Below are 17582 nucleotides of genomic sequence, written 5' to 3'. Positions count from 1 at the left end.
GGCTGGTAATTCTCTTGCCCTTACTCAGAATCTTATAGATATGCTAGGCTCCTCCAACCCTAGAGGTGCTATGCACAGCCCATGCTATCCTGAGTTTTGTACATTCTTCATACTAGTAGTAGGTACCTAGGTAGATCTGCCCAGGTGCCCAGGTGGGCACCTATGCCTTGCTAATACACGCTAGTCCCAAAGGGGAAGAAAGTGCTGCCTTACGTCAGCCAGTCACGTCTCCCCAGGAGTGTGGCGCGTCGTTCGCGATCTACCAAACGCTGCGGCAAGAGCTCAATTGGTCTTCAATCAAGTCCCCATTTACTGTTCTATGCCAAAGTGCGACTAATTGAGGCTCACTATGGACATCCGGAATTTCTTCGGTGGCAAGTCGAGTCAAGGCTCCAGCGACGCCGCCGCGAAGCCCGCGGCCAAAAAAGAGGTAAGCTGGTGCCTTGCTCATGAACGGAGGTCCGGGTCACTTATATGTGCCCTGGTATCCTTTGAATCGCTAGAGATGATGATCTAACCTCAAATCCAACAATGCAGGATTCCTCCGTCACAAGAAAGAGACGTATGCCCTCCATAATCTATATTACCGCAACACTAGTCTAACGCGAGAACAGGCAGCAGGAAAGTTGTGGATGACAGCGACGAAGAAGAAGATGTAGCACCGATCAAAGCACCTGCTACCAAAGCGAAATCCAACAGTCAACCGTATGTCCATCGCTTTGAAATGTCCCGTATAATTTGACTGATGAACTTTCTTTGCAGGAAGCCCAAAGAAACTAAAGAAGAACCTACAACCTCCTCCGAATATTTTGCCTCCAGTAAGAAGAAGACTCGACCTACGAAAACGACCGAGCAAGCTCGGCCCGATACAGCCAAGGTGGTTGCCGAAAATCCCAACCCCAAGAAGACCGTGGAAGAGCCTGCCAACAAAGGACGAACCACTACACGGGGATCAAAAAAGCAATCCACAAAGGTTCTTGAAGATGAAAAACTGGGAGCCGATGACATCTTTGCAACCGAATATGGAAAGGCCGGTGACGGAGAGGATGCTTATGTGGCCGGAGATGATAGCGACGAGGACAGTGACTTCGAAATGCTTGAGGTGAGACCAGCCGCTGCGTCGAAGAGCACACAGAAGAAGCAATCTTCACGCGATGACGAGGATGATGTGGTCATGGAAGATCTCCCCAAGATTGCTGCCCCGAAGGCTCGACCTGGCCGCAAGCGCAAGTCGGAAGCTCTCATCGACCAGGATGAGGATGGTGACTACCAAGAACCCAAAAAGGAAACAAAGAAGGCAGCCCCGAAGGCCAAGGCTGCGGAATCGCCAGCTGCAAAGAGGCAAAAGGCTACCCCCAAAAAAGGCTAAAAAGGAAGACAAACCAGAGAGCAAAGAGCTTCAAGATATCTTCGACAGCATTCCTACGATTGATGCTCCAGAACCTCCTCAGGGAGAACCAAAGAAATTCAAGTTCGGAGCGCAACAAAGCCGGGACCCTGCAATGACTGGGACTAAGGAGATGCCCGTTGGGGAAGAAAACTGCCTTGCTGGGTTGTCGTTTGTTTTCACCGGTGTTTTGGAATCCCTCGGTCGCGAAGAGGGTGCGCAATTGGTGAAGAAGTATGGTGGCAAAGTTGTGGGGGCTCCTAGTTCTAAAACGAGCTATGTGGTCCTCGGAGCTGACGCCGGCCCAAAGAAGCTTGAGACTATTGCGAAGCACAAGATCAAGACCATTAATGAGGATGGTCTGTTCGAATTGATTCGACGATTGCCTGCCAATGGCGGTGATGGAAAGGCTGCCGAAAAGTACGCCGAGAAACTGAAAGCCGACGAGAGCAAGGTCCGTGCTATGGCAGCCGAAATTGATGCAGAAGAGAAGAAACGAGAAGAGCAGAAACGAAAGACGGCCATGGCTCAACCATCCAAGACCGCTGCCACCGCTTCTCAGACCCCACCAAGCCCACAGCCTGCATCATCTGGCGATCTTTGGACAACCAAATATGCCCCAACATCGATCAGTATGATCTGTGGTAATAAGGGTGCTGTGGAAAAGATCCAAACCTGGCTGCGGAACTGGCATGCTAGTGCCCAAGCCGATTTCAAAAAGGGTGGTAAAGACGGCTCGGGGATATATCGTGCCGTCATTATTCACGGTCCCCCAGGAATCGGCAAAACTACAGCAGCCCATCTTGTGGCGAAGCTGGAAGGATTCGATGTCGTGGAAACCAACGCTAGTGACACCAGAAGTAAGAAGCTTGTTGAGAGCTCTACCTTGGGTGTGCTAGATACCACATCATTGCAAGGATATTTCGCCGGACACGGCAAACAAGTGGAGAGTGAAAAGAGAAAGCTCGTACTCATCATGGATGAGGTTGATGGTATGTCTGCTGGTGATCGTGGAGGTGTCGGAGCTGTCGCAGCCATCGTCAAGAAGACCAAGATTCCAGTCATTCTTATCTGCAATGAGCGAAAGATTCAAAAGATGAAACCTTTCGATTTCATCACCTATGACGTGCCGTTCAGACGCCCGACTGCTGAGCAAATTCGGGCAAGACTGTCCACTATTTGTTTCCGAGAGGGCCTTAAGATTCCGCCTCCTGTACTTGATGGCCTCATTGAAGGGACACATGCCGATATTCGCCAGGTCATCAATATGCTCTCCACCGCAAGACTGGACCAAAAGGGGCTCAATTATGACGAAGGCAAGCAAATGTCAAAGTCGTGGGAGAAGAATATCATCCTCAAGCCGTGGGATATTGTCAGCAAAATTCTCAGCGCCCAGATGTTTTCCCCGAGTTCCACTTCTACCCTGAATGACAAAGTCGAGCTTTATTTCAACGACCACGAATTCAGCTACCTGATGCTTCAGGAGAACTACCTCAAGACCAAACCTGCTCTTGCGGGCAAATATCAAGGCAAGGAACAGCGACTGAAGTCGCTTGAATTGATGGATAATGCCGCCTCGAGTATCAGTGATGGTGATCTCGTCGACCGCATGATCCACGGCACCCAGCAGCAGTGGAGTCTTATGCCCACCCATGCCATTTTCAGCTTTGTGCGGCCAGCTAGCTTCCAGTATGGTAACTTCAATGAGCGGCCTGCATTTACTAGTTGGCTGGGCAACAACAGCAAACAAGGTATGTCTTGAGAATCTCACAGCCGTCTGTATAAACTTCCTGACTGATTTATTCTCCAGGCAAACTATCCCGATACGTCAAGGAAATACAGGGCCACATGCGTCTTCGGACCACAGGTAACCGCGACGAAATCCGTCAGCAGTACATGCCCTTGCTCCAGGAGAAGATGATCCGCCGAATGATGGACGAAGGCAAGGACTGTGTTGACTCGGTCATTGATCTCATGGATGAATACTATCTCACTCGCGAGGACTTCGATTCCATGGTTGAACTAGGACTAGGCCCAATGGACGAGTCTAAGATCAAACTTGAGACACAGACCAAAGCCACCTTCACACGCCTGTACAACTCGCGTTCGCATCCCATGCCATTCATGAAGGCCAGCAATGTCGTGGCACCTAAGCAGGCAAAGAAGGAGAAACCTGATATTGAAGATGCCCTTGAAGGATCCGATGAAGAAGAAGTTGTTGAAGAGATGAAGAATGAGGACGAGGAAGAACTTGATCTGAAGAAGGACAAGTATGTGAGCTTGCCTAAGAAAAAGAAGGCGCCGGCCAAGGGCAAGAAGACGAAGAAGGCCGATGATGATGTTGATGCCGATGAGGAAAAGCCGAAGAAGGCTCGTAAGAGTAGGACCAAGGCCAAGGCTTGAGAGATGATCGATTTTGTAACATATTATTCCTTTCTTTTTTTGTTAAGCATACGTTTTAATGGTGTTGGGGCATTCCAATCTGATACTCTGAACACAACAATTTAAGTCCTGACATGTCTTAAGACTTTTCTTCTCCCACCGTTCTCTCGTCGGGGCTGTCCCTTTGGGTGTGCTGAGCTCTTTTGTTTTCAGGCCATTCACCTCTGTTATTTCAGCTCTTGATATCCACTCCTATTCTGTGCAAACCTGCTCCTGCATGCCAAGATGAGTGCTGTCTCTGAATCTGCTGTCTCGGAATCTGCTGTCTCGGAATCTGCTGTCTCGGAATCTGCTGTCTCGGAATCTGCTGTCTCCGAATCTGCTGTCTCTGAATCTGGTGACTCTGACGCTGTCACCTCGGGTAGGTCAAGTGCTATCGCTCATCATGGACCTAAAGACTCAACTGTCTTTCTACAGATTCTTCGGAGACCCAGCGTCCAAGCATCAAGTACAGAAAGCTTCTTCCGAGAATTGAGACCACGCATGATGCTCTCATTCTTAGGCCTGCTCCATTTAGTGAACCCCAAGTGGAAGAGATCCCCATCCCGTCCATGCTGCCAGGAAGTGTTCTTCTGCGTATCCTCGCAACGCCGCTCCACTCTTACAGCAAACTTGGCTTTGACTTTTACAACCCTAAAAGATCTCCCCACGAACAGCCATTTATTCCCGGCTCAAGCGCAATTGCCCGTGTGAGTCGGGTCGGTGACGATGCAACCGCTTTGAGGATTGGCCAACTAGTCTTCTTTGACTCAGTGATGAAAGGAAGAGATAGCCCGGAGACGATTCGTTTTTGCAATCCTGTATACCATGGCTTTGACCCCCAAAAAATGGAAGTCATAGACTCCAGCGGCTTTGCGGACGGTTCGTATGCCGAATTCATGAGAGCACCGCTTGAGAACTGCTATCCTTTGGACGAGGCTAAGTTGACGGGACATCCGAGGGAATGGGGCTTCGCATATACCCCAGCACAACTTTGCGCGCTTGCCACATTCCTCCGGCCGTTCGGTGGACTGTCTAGCATTGATGTGAAGCCCGGCGAAACGGTCTTGATTTCTCCGGCCACTTATCCAAACGGCGTTGCTGCGTGCATGGTTGCTTTGGCTATGGGTAATATATTTCTTGGCCACCAAAGAGGTCCCCCGATAATAAGAAATTAAGCTAACTGGGTATTAGGTGCAAAAGTTGTAGCCTGTTGTCACGATGATGCTAAGCTGGTACAGCTCAATCAGATTCTATCCCACACCCACAACGGTTCTTGCGAAAGGATCACCACGATAACCTGGACAGGCAACGGTACAAAGGATGTCCGCAACATCAACGCGTGTGGTCCGATGGATGCGTTCCTCGACATTTCTCCCCCAGGAGCACAAGGATCTTTGCATCTCAGAACCGGTATTATGTCGCTCAGACCTGGAGGCCGGGTGAGCCTGATGGGTGCTTATGACGAGCTTGAGATTCCAAATCTCTTCGTCACACGTTGCAATATCACATTGAAAGGGAACTGGATGCATGAGCGAAAGGATGTTCTTGCACTGATCAAGATGGTGGAGCATGGGAATCTTCGCCTGAACGAAGAGGACGGATGCTATGTTGTCGGCGAATTTGGTCTGGATCAATGGAAGGAGGCATTGGAGGCAGCCAATAAGCTCACTGGTATTGGAGAGAGTGTTGTCTTTTCTTTCTAGGCACAATCGCGAGGATATTCGAGGATCTGGTCTTGTTCGGTTATTTGAATCTCAGTGCTTATCAGCCACCTACGGGATTACATAGTAGTAGAATAGATTCCATGGGCGGAAGTAATTCCCAACAATCCTCGAGATTGAGGGCGTAGCCATCTAGGGAGTAATAATTGACCCGTCAAGTGTCGTACATACCTGTAGACGTCGATGTAGTTGAGAAGTTGGGAGTGTGACCCCCTTGGCGGGGAAATGATCTGCGGAGAACGCAAGTTCCCTCTCTTGCTTCTGGCATACAACTCCCCTTTCCTCTCCTTCCTCTCCGTTCTTGACATCTTTATCTTTTCATCTATTATTCCAGGCTGGTCCTGTATGAGCTAGTCTCATTCGCTTTTATCCGTCCCTTTATTCCCCCGAGCATGCGATCTTAGGCTCGAGTTGCTGTGAATCCAGACCTCGGTCGCTACTGCGCAGCACACTCCTGGGGTACTACACACATATGTCCTTGGGGAAGCCGGGAAGATGTCTCTTCTTCACAATGAAGAGTAAGTCGCGTCCGGAACTGCAGTCCGGTCCCCAAATCGCCGCGGAAGGTCTCCAAGGACTAACCCGAGCATAGCTTTACGATCTGGCAATTACGCTCCTCATATCTCTCGACGATCAAAGATGGAATCGGGGACCGACTTATCAACGTCAATGACTCCATCCTGAATACACCTGGCTTCCGCGCGGCGGGCTGGTCGACCGCCGCCGCTTATCCCAACACACTCAGCTCCTCCCATCTGAAGCGCACTTACTCCCCACCGATTCCAACAACGGCCAACGTGTCGTCCGAATATTACAGACTAGCAGAACGAAACGCAAATCCCCAGCGCCACGAAGTGCAAGGCCTCGGTCTGGAAGACGGCGAGGATGATGGTGGCATGGTGACCGGCAAGAGCCATACGGACATGACTGCGCGGCGGCATCACGCACGCGGCGGAAAGAAGAAAACTCGACGGGAAAGGCAACAAGAAGTCCAGAGGCAGGCGGAAGCAGAGGACGACGATAGCAGCGACCTGAGCGATGACAGCGACGACGATGGGGACAACGTTGGCAGGTTGGTGGATTTTTGTGTGGTACTCTACTTCCCCATCTAACAAGGAACAGTGCTGTTGATCAGATCAAATTCGACAAGATGCCTATCCGCCGTGACCGAGCCGACTCTTCTCCAATGCGTTCTGGGGACCAGAAGGAACGGCCAGAAGTGATGATCACATCTGCATCAACCCAAAACCTTGCGAATCAACACCGCCAAGTAAAACCACGCCCCCGTCGTGATACTACTACTAGCAGTGATCTGTCGACGGATAACGAAACGGACGTTAGAGGCTACAAACAAGGTCAAGTCCAATTCTCCGCAAGCGATCAGGTCGTCGAGTATTCGCGCAGACGGCGTGAGCGAACTGGCAGTCGAGGTGCAGAGAGCCTGGCCCTTGGGGAACTCCACGAGGAGGACGAAGACGAGGATTCCGGTGCTGAGTCTGTTGGGTCTGCAATTTCTTCTGACTTTGACAATACGGCTGGATCTGGCTCCTTGCTGCTGGCAGGCGTGGCGGGTGGTTTGAATCTGTCCTCGCCCATGGCTATGATGAACAAGTTGCCCACCGGTACAGGGCCACAGAACACTTCACCGCGCAAGCATCGCACTCCGGCTCCTGCATTGCAAGATCTCCCCCCGCCACGGCCTATCAGCATGATACAGCCGGTCAGCTTATTGACCAGCCAGCTTACGTCCCGAAAGCGAGCACCAAGCAATCCAGTGGATAAATTCATGGTGCTCTCTGGGCGAGGTCAAGAGGACCCGTTGTATTTGAAGATCTACGTTCCCTTTTCAAGCGACCCTGAAGACCCGCTGGATCTGCCACTTACACGCGAGTCTAAGCTTGCAGAGCAGCCCGCCCAAGTAACTGTTGCCGAGACTATTGGTCTTGCCCTATGGAAATACTCGGCGGATGCTCGCGGTCCAGCAATTGATCGCAAAAATTTGACCGTTAACCGATGGACGCTACGGATGGTCGACGATGGCGAAGTGGAATATGACTTTCCAGCGCTTGGGCGGACACTTCCAATGACAGATTTTACGTCAAACAACAACCAATCTGCCAAGTCTCGAGGACGATCAAGGGGTAAGCCGTACGATGAATTCGCACTGGTTGAAGCATCGGAATCGGAGTTCGAGGAGAATGAGCGGCTATATCCACAATTCAGTTCAAGCATTGGGTCAGAAGAGGCAGATCAGCCGGCAAGCCTTGCAGTACCAGGGACTCAACCTGCTGCACAGAAAAAGACTCCTCAGACTACACCAGCCCGAGCGAACCCCATCCTAGGCCAGCCATTCTCGTCTGCGCTCAACCACAGCACGCTTACACCCGCTGACCGCCCCGTGGTACCTATCTCGCATGCCACTCCCCGTCTTGGTGTCTCTAAGACATTGAAGATTCGCTTCATCAACATGGAGGCTTCCGCACATGTCATGACCATCAACACATCTACCGACAGCTATATAGCCGAGATCCTGGACACTGTTTGCAAACGATGGGGCCAGGATAAGGGCAACTACCTCTTGAAGGTGATGGGGTCGAACACGATTGCACCACTTGACCGCACAGTGGAGGCATTGGGCAGCATCACAGAACTTGATCTGGTGCGTCGTCGCTTCGGCGGCGGCCCCCTCGCACTCGGAACCTCGCCAGGCAGCTCATCACCAAACGCGCCTTTAATGGTGGATACCGCCGACCCGACAATCTCCAAGAAGAGTAAAAAGGAAGCCAAGAAGGGTGCCCAGCGCATGTTGCCCTCGTCTTCTCAAAAGCAAGACCATCTAGGCGGATATTACCGCCGGTACCATGTCTTCCGCAAACAACCCATGTCTTTCACAGCATCCAACCATCGGATCCTCACCTTTGAAAATGATTATATGCATATCGTGCCTGGTGACACGGGCAAAACGACGTCTGGCGGTAAGACCCGGTCGATCAGCTTCAGCGATGTGATCGGATCCAAGGTCAGCCGACGGCACCCGAAGAGCTTCCGGGTGATGATCGTGCGCGGCAATGATGCCACGGAGCAGAAGCGCTATGACTTTGAGGCAAGGAGTACAAATGAGGCCGTGGAGATTGTGGATGAGATCAAGAAGAATATGGCACATTATCGTATTTGATTTTCTGCTCTTTCGGGCATGGAATTGCGTTCGCGGCGGGGGCTTGGACTTCGGGTTAGGGGATGGCGTTGTACAGGCATATTGCAGCTTTTACCTTATTCAACAATGAACATTCAACATTCAATCAAGCTTGTATGGGGTTCTTAGAGAACGTCGGGTGGCTAAAACCTGGGTACTGCCCAGGTGTATACAGAGCACCCATATTGGAATCCCTGTACATACCACGTGCTTGATGACCCACTAGAGTGACCCACTTGGCGGCATAACCTTATCTCAAGCCAGACCAAGGTTGATACCCCACCTCATGCAGGTAGTTATGTCCTTTATCAGGTCTTTTGGTAGTCTATTTAGTAGTCTTTTAAGACGTACTTACTTTTTAGGTATTTTGACTTATCTTGGTGCTGTAGCTAGAAGGATAGAAAGAATTAGGCGCAAAATATAGAACTTAGGTCGCGGGAAAGTTGTATAATATGCAACTCGACTTTTCCATATATAGTACGCCATTTGATATCTCTAGTAAGTGATAGCCCTAGTCTACAATACCTTAATTGGATGTCACCTTCTTCCTTTTCAAGGCTACTGCAGATAAAACCTACATATTGAAATGCCGCTGTCTACTTATCTACATATTCGATCAGTGATCGACCCAGTTATTGGAAAATATTAGAAGTCATCTCGAGGCTACGATTTGTCCTGGTATGCCTACGGCTATACTGACTAGAGAAAACCATGATACTTCATAATAAATGACACATGCTGTAGTAGAAACTAAGTATAACAACTAGGACTGAATGGCTGTTCCTTTCAGCGATCTTTCTTCAGCCACCTTTACTTCCCGTATCGAATTTGTCAAAGAAGTTTCAATCCAATCTAAACCTTTTGGCAATTCCTATGCGGCCTTTTTTGCGCCTCATCCGGTACGTTTCTCATCTATCGCCATCTCTAACATTCTTAGCCTCAAAGCCGATAAAGAACCTCCAACTAAATCTTCACCTCTTTGCCTCAGCTCTAATTCATTTGCTCACATAGGTATCACACCCCCACCTTTGACACTATACACGCGACAATCCGGGTCGCCCCCATGATACCCCGAACTTTCCTCGTGGTCGGCGGGGTGAGAATCGGCAACACTACGGGGCTGAAGAAGAGGAGTATCTTTGCGGATCCCCTGGGGCGAAGTTCCTACCAATGTACCAAGCAAAAATGGTCTTCACTCAAAATGGGTCAAGGGCGAGTTTTGAGAAAGCGCGCCCCTTACCAAGTCCATGATATTTTCATCACTTCCAAGGTTCTTCCTCATTCCGGCATCCCTTTCTCTTTCTTTGCGTACATCTTCATCCTCATATCCTCATCACCGATGCCCAGTCCCTGTGCTGTGTTCACAACCCCCAACCTCTAGATATCCTTGGATATGGAACAATGTCTTCCCACATGCGCGAAATTCCTAAAGATCCTGTGGCTTCCCACCATACCGAATTGTCCACAGATGCTCGTCTGATCAGAGCTACTGAAGGAATTCTGGCAGTTACAGAAGCTTTGGAAGATGAAGGCGTGGTGAAATACCTACGTTTTACCGATGTCTCGCCAGCCATTGCAGCAAAGTTTCTCTTCGAAGTCTGCCCGGCAGATGTACTGATATGACACCCAATCGATGATTATAAAGCTTGTAGGAGGGCCTTATCAGAGAACCACTGGACGCATCGATTGCGAAATGTGTCAGGTGTTGGACCGTATGGGACTATCTACGTCGCTCTCTCCGTCAGGGAGTATACGTCTATCAGGCGTGTTTTCTTCGAAGCAGGCGGACGGGCCGTGGATTCCTACACCACCTATTCTAGGACGTGGTGAATGGCCGACCATTGTGCTCGAAGTTGGGGTCTCCGTGACGTACCAAAAGGTGAAAGCAGACGCAGCTTAGTGGCTTTCCAACTCGGGGGCTGTTAGGGTTGTTATCATTGTGTCTGTCAATCGAGAGACACTAATGACAAAATTCGACACCATTGTTCGCGACTCTAGTGTGTCCTTAGGACCCCAACAACGTCCGCGACCCCGCTACACCCCAATTATAAGGCAGTCAATAATCACATTCTACGTACCGGAACCAAGCAACAACTCTCCGGTCCTATTTCTCCCGAAGAACCTTTGCTCATCAAGTTTGAGGAGGCATTTTGTCGCCAACCAACACCTCCAGAACGAGACCTTGAGCTTCATCCTGACCAGTTGCGAGTGATCTCACGGCAAGGTCTACTGGTCCTGAAGCGTAAGATATTCTGGTCTTTGTCGGTTTTTGCGCATTGTATTCAACTTAGTCCTATTAGCTCTCCTAGCTCCTTCCGAAGAATGACACAATTGCGACTACAATACATGTCAGTAAGCATGGCGCATTATTTGGTGTACAAAAGAGAGGAATATCTATATGTGTGGTCATTGACTTGCCACCTCACACATGGATGAAGACGAAGAGTCGATGATCGTCTGGGAGCTCTGTCCTGAACCTGCATTTCTTCTATTCTCATATATATTCTTTTAATGCCTTTTAGGATTTCTCTTCAGGTGTCTTTTTAGGTGCTTCTTCAGATCTTCTTCAGATCTTTTTCACATCTTTTTCACATCTTTTTCACATCTTTTTCACATCTTTTCACATCTTTTTCACATCTTTTTCACATCTTTTTCACATCTTTTTCACATCTTTTTCACATCTTTTTCACATCTTTTTCACATCTTTTTCACATCTTTTTCACATCTTTTTCACATCTTTTTCACATCTTTTTCACATCTTTTTCAGATGTCTCTTTAAGTGTTTTTTTCAGATCTATGTCAGATCTATAGTCATAGGTCTATTCTTTCAGACCTGTTTCTTTTGGGTCTATATCAATGTCCTCTCGATTTGAAATCGATGCACTTTCAGATGTGTCTTGAAGATGCCTGGTGGGGCGCGGCGGGGTGGAGATAAGATGACTAAGACGCCTTATCTCCGAGGTTTCCAGATAAGGTCTCATTTACTTTTTTGACTTCTCTTAATGCTTCTACTTAACAACACAAACAATGAGATCTGCCAACTACACTTGCTCCGTCTGAATTAAAATTTACAATGGACTCAAACCCCTCACCTGCTGAGGGGCCTGGGGCGTCTCACCCCCCAGAGCACCCTCAACCCACCAAACCTACCGAGGACCGGAGAGAAGCTCACCAACCGGACCCCACTCACAAAGATCACGCCCGCGCAAGCCACATCCGGGCATTCCGCTTTAAAGATGGAAGTCGCCCTCACCGAAAACGGACGCACCGTCACAGATCGCGGACGCGAGACGGCGAATCCTCCAAAAGACACCGTCGCGAGGACCAGAGCGACCCAACAGCTCAAAACCCCTTCGGTTCAACAACCGACACCTTCCGAGAATCCCTGTTTGACGCACTTGGCGATGATGAAGGCGCCGCATACTGGGAATCTGTCTACGGGCAGCCCATCCACAATTACCGCGTCCCGGACGTACAACGGGGCCCGGAGGGCGAACTGGAGCAGATGACAGAGGATGAATACGTGGATTACGTCCGTCGTCGGATGTGGGAGCGAACTCGCGAGGGCATGCTCGCTGAGCAGGAACGTCTGCGGGCTGAGCGGCAGCAGAAAAGGAAGGAAGAAGCGCAACGGAATGCGCAGGCGGGGAGGGAGGAGTTCGAACGCGCCATGGAAGACAGTCTGCAGCGAGGGGCGGAGCGCAAAAGGGCCAAGACCGAGTGGGGTGTGCCCTGGGCCGAGTATTTGAAAAGCTGGGAGACTATCGGGAAGGCTGCGGAGGGGCCTGCCCCCAAGCCGCTACGCAACCTGATCTTCTGGCCTGTTCGCTCTGGGAGGAGGGCTGATGTTCGGCCGCAGGCTGTTGAAGAGTTTATGCGTCATGCTCCGGCGCCGGCCGAGTTACTCGGCACGCTTAAGGCGGAGCGCATTCGCTGGCATCCTGATAAGATCCAGCATCGGTATGGTGCGCTTGGAATTGATGATGTCGTCATGCGCAGCGTTACGGAGGTCTTTCAGATTGTGGACCGCATGTGGAGCGAGGAGAGAGAACGACAAACGTGATGGGATGGAGTGTACATTGGGCGGCGTCTTGATTTGTTACTTGTACTACTATTGATACCCCAAGCATCATGCTGCATACTAGAGCATGTTTTGAATGATCATGACTTTAATTCATTTCAAGGATGAACAGAAAACATAACGAGAACTGTAGTGGGAGCTGAACGTAGATCAAAGTAAAAAGAAGAGCTTCAAAGGGGCTATGTATGCAAGATCGTTTTCAATCAGAAACTGGGCAAACCCAGAGACCCAACTTGAATCGCACAGAAGGAAGGTTGAAATCCTGTGTTTTACCAAATATCCATACAACGTAAATTTAGAAACGCGATGACCGGGCCTTGGTCCGGTAGACGGTCCATCCAAAGTAACCACCGACAATAACGGCAAAGAACAATACAGTCTTGAAGAGGAACCAACTCCAGCTACTCTTCTCCTTGACGGGCCTGGGGGAAGAGCGACCGCGGCTCTTGGACCGGTCTTCCGTGGTCTTGCCTTTGTTGTTATTGCCGCGGTTAAGGGAGTATAGGTTCTCAGCCTTGAGGGAGATGATATCGTGGTTGTCGCTCAGCTCGCCGGTTTCGGCGGAGAGACCCAAGTATGCGACGGAGGGGATGGCGATATTGGAATCCTCGGCGGAAAGACTGAAACATTCAGTCCATGAGTCCTCGCTCTTGTACTGCAGCTCCAGGGACAGGGACTTGTCCTGGAAGTAGGTAAGGCGGGCTTTGGTGGGAACGGGGGCGCTGCGGAGACCACGAGCCTGTGAACAGTTAGAGGCATATCCAAATCATCCGCGAATCAATGTGGACTCACAGAGCAACCGGCCAGCTCGTTCGCCTTTCCGTCGTGCGCCTGGTCGTAGGTGGTCTTCCCATCACCCATCATGGCCATGACGTAAGGGAACGAAACACCGGGGCGGTTGTTCTTATAGGTGTCAAAGAAGATACCGAGACCCTCAAATTTATCTGTCGAACCGAAAACAGGGCCCTGCGTGGCGCGCTCCTTGGTGAGCCAGAGCGCAAATCCATCACCATGCAAGTTGCCGGAGCCGTGAATCTCGAACTCGAGCTCAATCTAGCAGGGATATACGTGAGCTTTGGCGCATTTCGATTCGTGGGGGCCGTGTATTTACCTGCCAATTGGTTGCAGTCAGAGGCACGCGGGAGGCGATCCATCCTTGCTGCGACGGCCGGTCCGCCGTGAGGCGGACGTATCTAAACACAAGGAAATCAGCACTGGCGCCCATGTGAAATTCTTGAATGTCCCGGAATATCCTTACTTGTCAGCGCGGATTACTGTATCTCCTCCGAAGTCGAACCAGCGGCTTTGGAAATCCGAATCGAGGTATGGCTGTTAATAGCGGTCAATACTGATGTTCCTCCTCGGAGCACGAGCTATGCGCAGCTTGTTTTCGGAAGTCGCAGACAAGCTGGACTCAGGATACAATCATACCGGAGAGAGGCTGTGGGTGCGAAGCTAATAGACGTCCAAAGTCAGTACCTCGGCTTGGAACGGAATCAACATTGAGCACATACGGGGATGCTTTTGATATTCGGGTCATCGTAGGCATTCACGGGTAAGGCAACCAGGCCCGCGAAGCAGAGAAGCGAGGAGATAGACGGAAGACGCATTGTGGAATTGAATTAGGGCTCAATGGAGGGGAGCGAGCCCAGAGTGTTTCAAAGATAGACTGGAGGTGGGATGGACGGGGTACGGTGTCACCAGGACCCGAAAACCCAGCGAGTAGGAAATAAGAGAAAAGCCGTAAGAAAGTCGAGGAAAGGCGACAAGAAAGAGTGAATAGGCGAAGTTCTTGAGGCGCGGAGACAAGGAGGTGAAGTATACAACTTGTTATGCTAAGGTGTCCACATCGAATGTGGCGCAGCTAATACACCAGCCACAGCCCTGTACCTCAGATCCTGAAGTCCGCCGACTTTCTTCGATTCAATCCAATCCAACCCCATCTCATTTGCACCTTTTCCAACTATCTCACTCTCTCATAATGTCGTCGCTTTTCGGTTCCGGCTCCGCCGCTCCCATCCAGACCTCTGAGGAGATCAAGGCAGCAGTCATGCGCCAGCTCCAGCAGGAGGCCGCCATGTCCAACGCCCGCTCCTTGATCGGAGTACGTCACCACCCTTCATATCCAAATTCGGCAACGAACTGACAACAACCCCAGAAAATCAACAAGCACTGCTTCAAGGCTTGCGTTCCTACCCCCGGCACCTCGCTCTCAGCCAAGGAGAACACCTGCCTGTCTAGCTGCATGGAGAAGTACATCGCCATGTGGAACACCACAAGCAAGACCTACATCACCCGTGTCGGTGTGGAGACCAAGCGTCTCGGTGGTCAGGATGCTGCTGCCATTGCCTCCATGGCTACCGGCATGCCCGAGGGCGGCGGCGGCATCATGGGCTAAATCGGTCACTCCTCGAATCAGAAGCAGGCAAGGATATTGAAGGACGAAGCAAGAAGCAAAAGACACAAACACACACTTCTGTGAATGAACTACTGTACGATAGAAGCGGCCTGGTAGCCCGTGTATAATATGGGCGTGGCTTTTTGTGCCCCAGTGGTTGGAGATTGGGAATAGAACGGGGTTCATGACGAATCCATTTGTATATCGAGCAAGCGATTGAAAGAAGAAAAAAAAAACAAGGAAATTCGATTGTAATTGCTAAGAAAATGATGTGCATATAGAAAAGTATGGGATTTTCATATAATGGCTCCTGGTTTTTCACGACTCCTCCCGAGGTCAATCAGTTCCGGCCCTCCCCCAGAGGACTTTTCGTCGCGTCATAAAATCATACAAGCACCTTAGAAATCGGGGAAAAGGTGGCCATATCTGGAACGGGTTAGTCAGGTGTGCGGTTGGTATGGAAAAAGGTACATACGGATCTTCTCCCTCCTGGCCATAGTGCTCTGTTTCCTCCGGATACTTGTCGTATTGGCTTGCATCGCCTTGTCCACCGCGAATGGGCGGGATATATGGCGCGTCGATATCCTTACGAGCTAGTCGGTCCCAAGTGACCTCGGCGAACCAGGCATGGTTCTTGACATCACTGGGGCCACCGTGCAAGTTTCCGAGGCGCTTGGTGAGGTCGGATGTGATCAGCTGAGAGAGCAGATCCACCGCATCGGTGTGCAAGTATGGAGGATACTTGACTTTTCCCCGCAAGATATTCTCGTAGATCTTGACTGGAGAGCCGCTGTCCCAGAAGGGAGTGAATCCACACAGCATTTCAAAGATTAAGATTCCCAATGACCACCTTCAGACAGTTAGAACAATTCGCCGGAAGCATTAAAAGCAAGCTTACCAGTCAACTGATTTGTTATATCCCTTGGAAGAGACAACCTCGGGTGCTAGGTAGTCGGGGGTACCACATAGTGTCCACGTAATGTCCGGCACGTCCTTAGCAAACCCAAAATCTGTGATCTTCAGATGGCCATGACGGTCCAACAGAAGGTTTTCTGGCTTCAAGTCACGATATATGATCTGGTGTGCGTGCAAATACTCCAGCGCTAGGGTAACCTCCGCGGCGTAGAATTTGGCTACTGGGTTCGGGAATCGCTAATGACAAATGAGTTCTTTGTTTCACACGCAAGACCGAAGGAAGTGGTCATGGGTCACTCACTTGTGATTTGCGCAGGAGGCTGAACAATTCACCCCCCTCCACAAAGTCCATGACCATATAGAGGTTTCGGGAATCCTGCCAGGTACCCCATAAGGTAACGAGGAATGGATGGCGGACACGATTTAACATGCGGCGCTCGTCATTTGTGTGCTCAATTTGCTTCATCTTTACCACCTGGGCCTTCTTCAACACTTTCATCGCATAAAAGCGATGATTGTGGTTAGACTGCACCAGGTGCACACGGCCGAAGCTCCCCGTTCCCAAGGTGCGCTGGAGCTCGAAGTCCTCCTGAGAGTACTTCCCCTTTGTAACACGCTCCTGCTTCTGCTGCTCCTGGTGTATAACGTTGTCGATACTGGCGGCATTCTCGTGTGTACCCGTACCCGAGTGCTGGGGCGGAGAGTGTGAAGCGGGTTGCATGGATGCGCCTGAACCGTCGTGGTTCTGAGAATCTGGTTTCCCTAGATCTTGCGAATCCTTCGTTCGCCTCTTCTTCAGTAAACCACCTAGACTCGGCATGGAGAGAAGATTAGACAGGCTTTGGGGCCATTGGGGTTTGGGTGGGATGGGGAAAGGAAAGCTGGAATGGGAGGTCCGGATTAAGTGGGGAGGGGCAGCGGCCAGAATGACGCATTGATCTTTCATTATGGACTTTAACAACTTGAACAACTTGAACACCTCTATGATTGAGCTGATATGTCGATTTAGAAGTCTGTTATTTTCTTTTGGTCTTTATTAGGATCTATGTCATCTGAATTGATGGTCTCGTATTATCATCAATCCTAATATCCCGCCAAGTCACTCATCTTCCTACTTATCTATACATACATAGGTACCTTCCAAAACTACTATGTATATCAAATCAAATTCAAAGGCTCAATTGAGATCATTCAAAGTGGCTATCAATGTCTATGAACACCATTGTCCAATGTATGACCCTACTAACCTCCATAGAAGCGGAGAAGCCGGATGCGATGACGTTACAAAGTGATGCGATCATGCTGTTTCACTGTCTAAAGTGAGTTTGAGCCTGTGTTTTCGGACATTTTTTCTCTTTGGTCCATTCCATCCCGTCCCCTAGTCCACTATGTAATGTCCTGTCCTTTTTCCATCTCAATCGAGATACCCGTGGCCCCGTGGCCGGATGATATGCTTATGTAAT

The 17582-nt window shown here is 50.2% G+C and overlaps 8 protein-coding genes across 8 annotated transcripts; 6 read left to right on the top strand and 2 right to left on the bottom strand.

Moving 5' to 3' along the window:
• Positions 1–349: 349 nt before the first annotated feature.
• Positions 350–3790, top strand: N7489_003427 (replication factor C subunit 1; the record flags this gene model as incomplete). Its single annotated transcript, XM_056709182.1, has 6 exons — positions 350–430; positions 538–562; positions 615–705; positions 763–1262; positions 1387–3138; positions 3198–3790. 6 exons carry the CDS (start codon positions 350–352, stop codon positions 3788–3790), a joined length of 3042 nt encoding a protein of 1013 aa, XP_056573484.1.
• Positions 3791–4054: 264 nt separating this feature from the next.
• On the top strand, positions 4055–5514 carry N7489_003426 (putative isopropanol dehydrogenase; the record flags this gene model as incomplete). Its single annotated transcript, XM_056709181.1, has 3 exons — positions 4055–4190; positions 4247–4936; positions 5003–5514. The coding sequence occupies 3 exons, from the start codon at positions 4055–4057 to the stop codon at positions 5512–5514; spliced, it is 1338 nt and encodes a 445-aa protein (XP_056573483.1).
• Positions 5515–6027: 513 nt separating this feature from the next.
• On the top strand, positions 6028–8707 carry N7489_003425 (Sin1 family protein; the record flags this gene model as incomplete). The annotated part of the gene is made up of 3 exons (XM_056709180.1): positions 6028–6050; positions 6125–6604; positions 6655–8707. The coding sequence occupies 3 exons, from the start codon at positions 6028–6030 to the stop codon at positions 8705–8707; spliced, it is 2556 nt and encodes an 851-aa protein (XP_056573482.1).
• Positions 8708–10126: 1419 nt separating this feature from the next.
• N7489_003424 (uncharacterized protein) lies at positions 10127–10625 on the top strand (the record flags this gene model as incomplete). Its single annotated transcript, XM_056709179.1, has 2 exons — positions 10127–10336; positions 10392–10625. The coding sequence occupies 2 exons, from the start codon at positions 10127–10129 to the stop codon at positions 10623–10625; spliced, it is 444 nt and encodes a 147-aa protein (XP_056573481.1).
• Positions 10626–11798: 1173 nt separating this feature from the next.
• On the top strand, positions 11799–12788 carry N7489_003423 (uncharacterized protein; the record flags this gene model as incomplete). Its single annotated transcript, XM_056709178.1, has 1 exon — positions 11799–12788. The coding sequence occupies one exon, from the start codon at positions 11799–11801 to the stop codon at positions 12786–12788; it is 990 nt and encodes a 329-aa protein (XP_056573480.1).
• A 313-nt stretch (positions 12789–13101) lies between these two features.
• On the bottom strand, positions 13102–14416 carry N7489_003422 (legume-like lectin family protein; the record flags this gene model as incomplete). Its single annotated transcript, XM_056709177.1, has 6 exons — positions 13102–13545; positions 13599–13859; positions 13918–13999; positions 14065–14135; positions 14238–14261; positions 14321–14416. The coding sequence occupies 6 exons, from the start codon at positions 14414–14416 to the stop codon at positions 13102–13104; spliced, it is 978 nt and encodes a 325-aa protein (XP_056573479.1).
• A 328-nt stretch (positions 14417–14744) lies between these two features.
• On the top strand, positions 14745–15204 carry tim13 (protein translocase subunit TIM13; the record flags this gene model as incomplete). Its single annotated transcript, XM_056709176.1, has 2 exons — positions 14745–14910; positions 14965–15204. Exons 1-2 carry the CDS (start codon positions 14788–14790, stop codon positions 15202–15204), a joined length of 363 nt encoding a protein of 120 aa, XP_056573478.1. The 5' UTR covers positions 14745–14787.
• Positions 15205–15602: 398 nt separating this feature from the next.
• Positions 15603–17065, bottom strand: pkaC (cAMP-dependent protein kinase catalytic subunit pkaC; the record flags this gene model as incomplete). The annotated part of the gene is made up of 4 exons (XM_056709175.1): positions 15603–15630; positions 15680–16054; positions 16103–16356; positions 16421–17065. 4 exons carry the CDS (start codon positions 17063–17065, stop codon positions 15603–15605), a joined length of 1302 nt encoding a protein of 433 aa, XP_056573477.1.
• Positions 17066–17582: the final 517 nt, after the last annotated feature.

Source organism: Penicillium chrysogenum, assembly GCF_028827035.1.
Source record: "Penicillium chrysogenum strain IBT 35668 chromosome Unknown utg000001l_segment0_segment0, whole genome shotgun sequence".
Taxonomy (NCBI): domain Eukaryota; kingdom Fungi; phylum Ascomycota; class Eurotiomycetes; order Eurotiales; family Aspergillaceae; genus Penicillium; species Penicillium chrysogenum.
The sequence above is the reverse complement of the archived record's forward strand: the minus strand, read 5'-3'. Positions and strand labels throughout refer to the sequence as shown.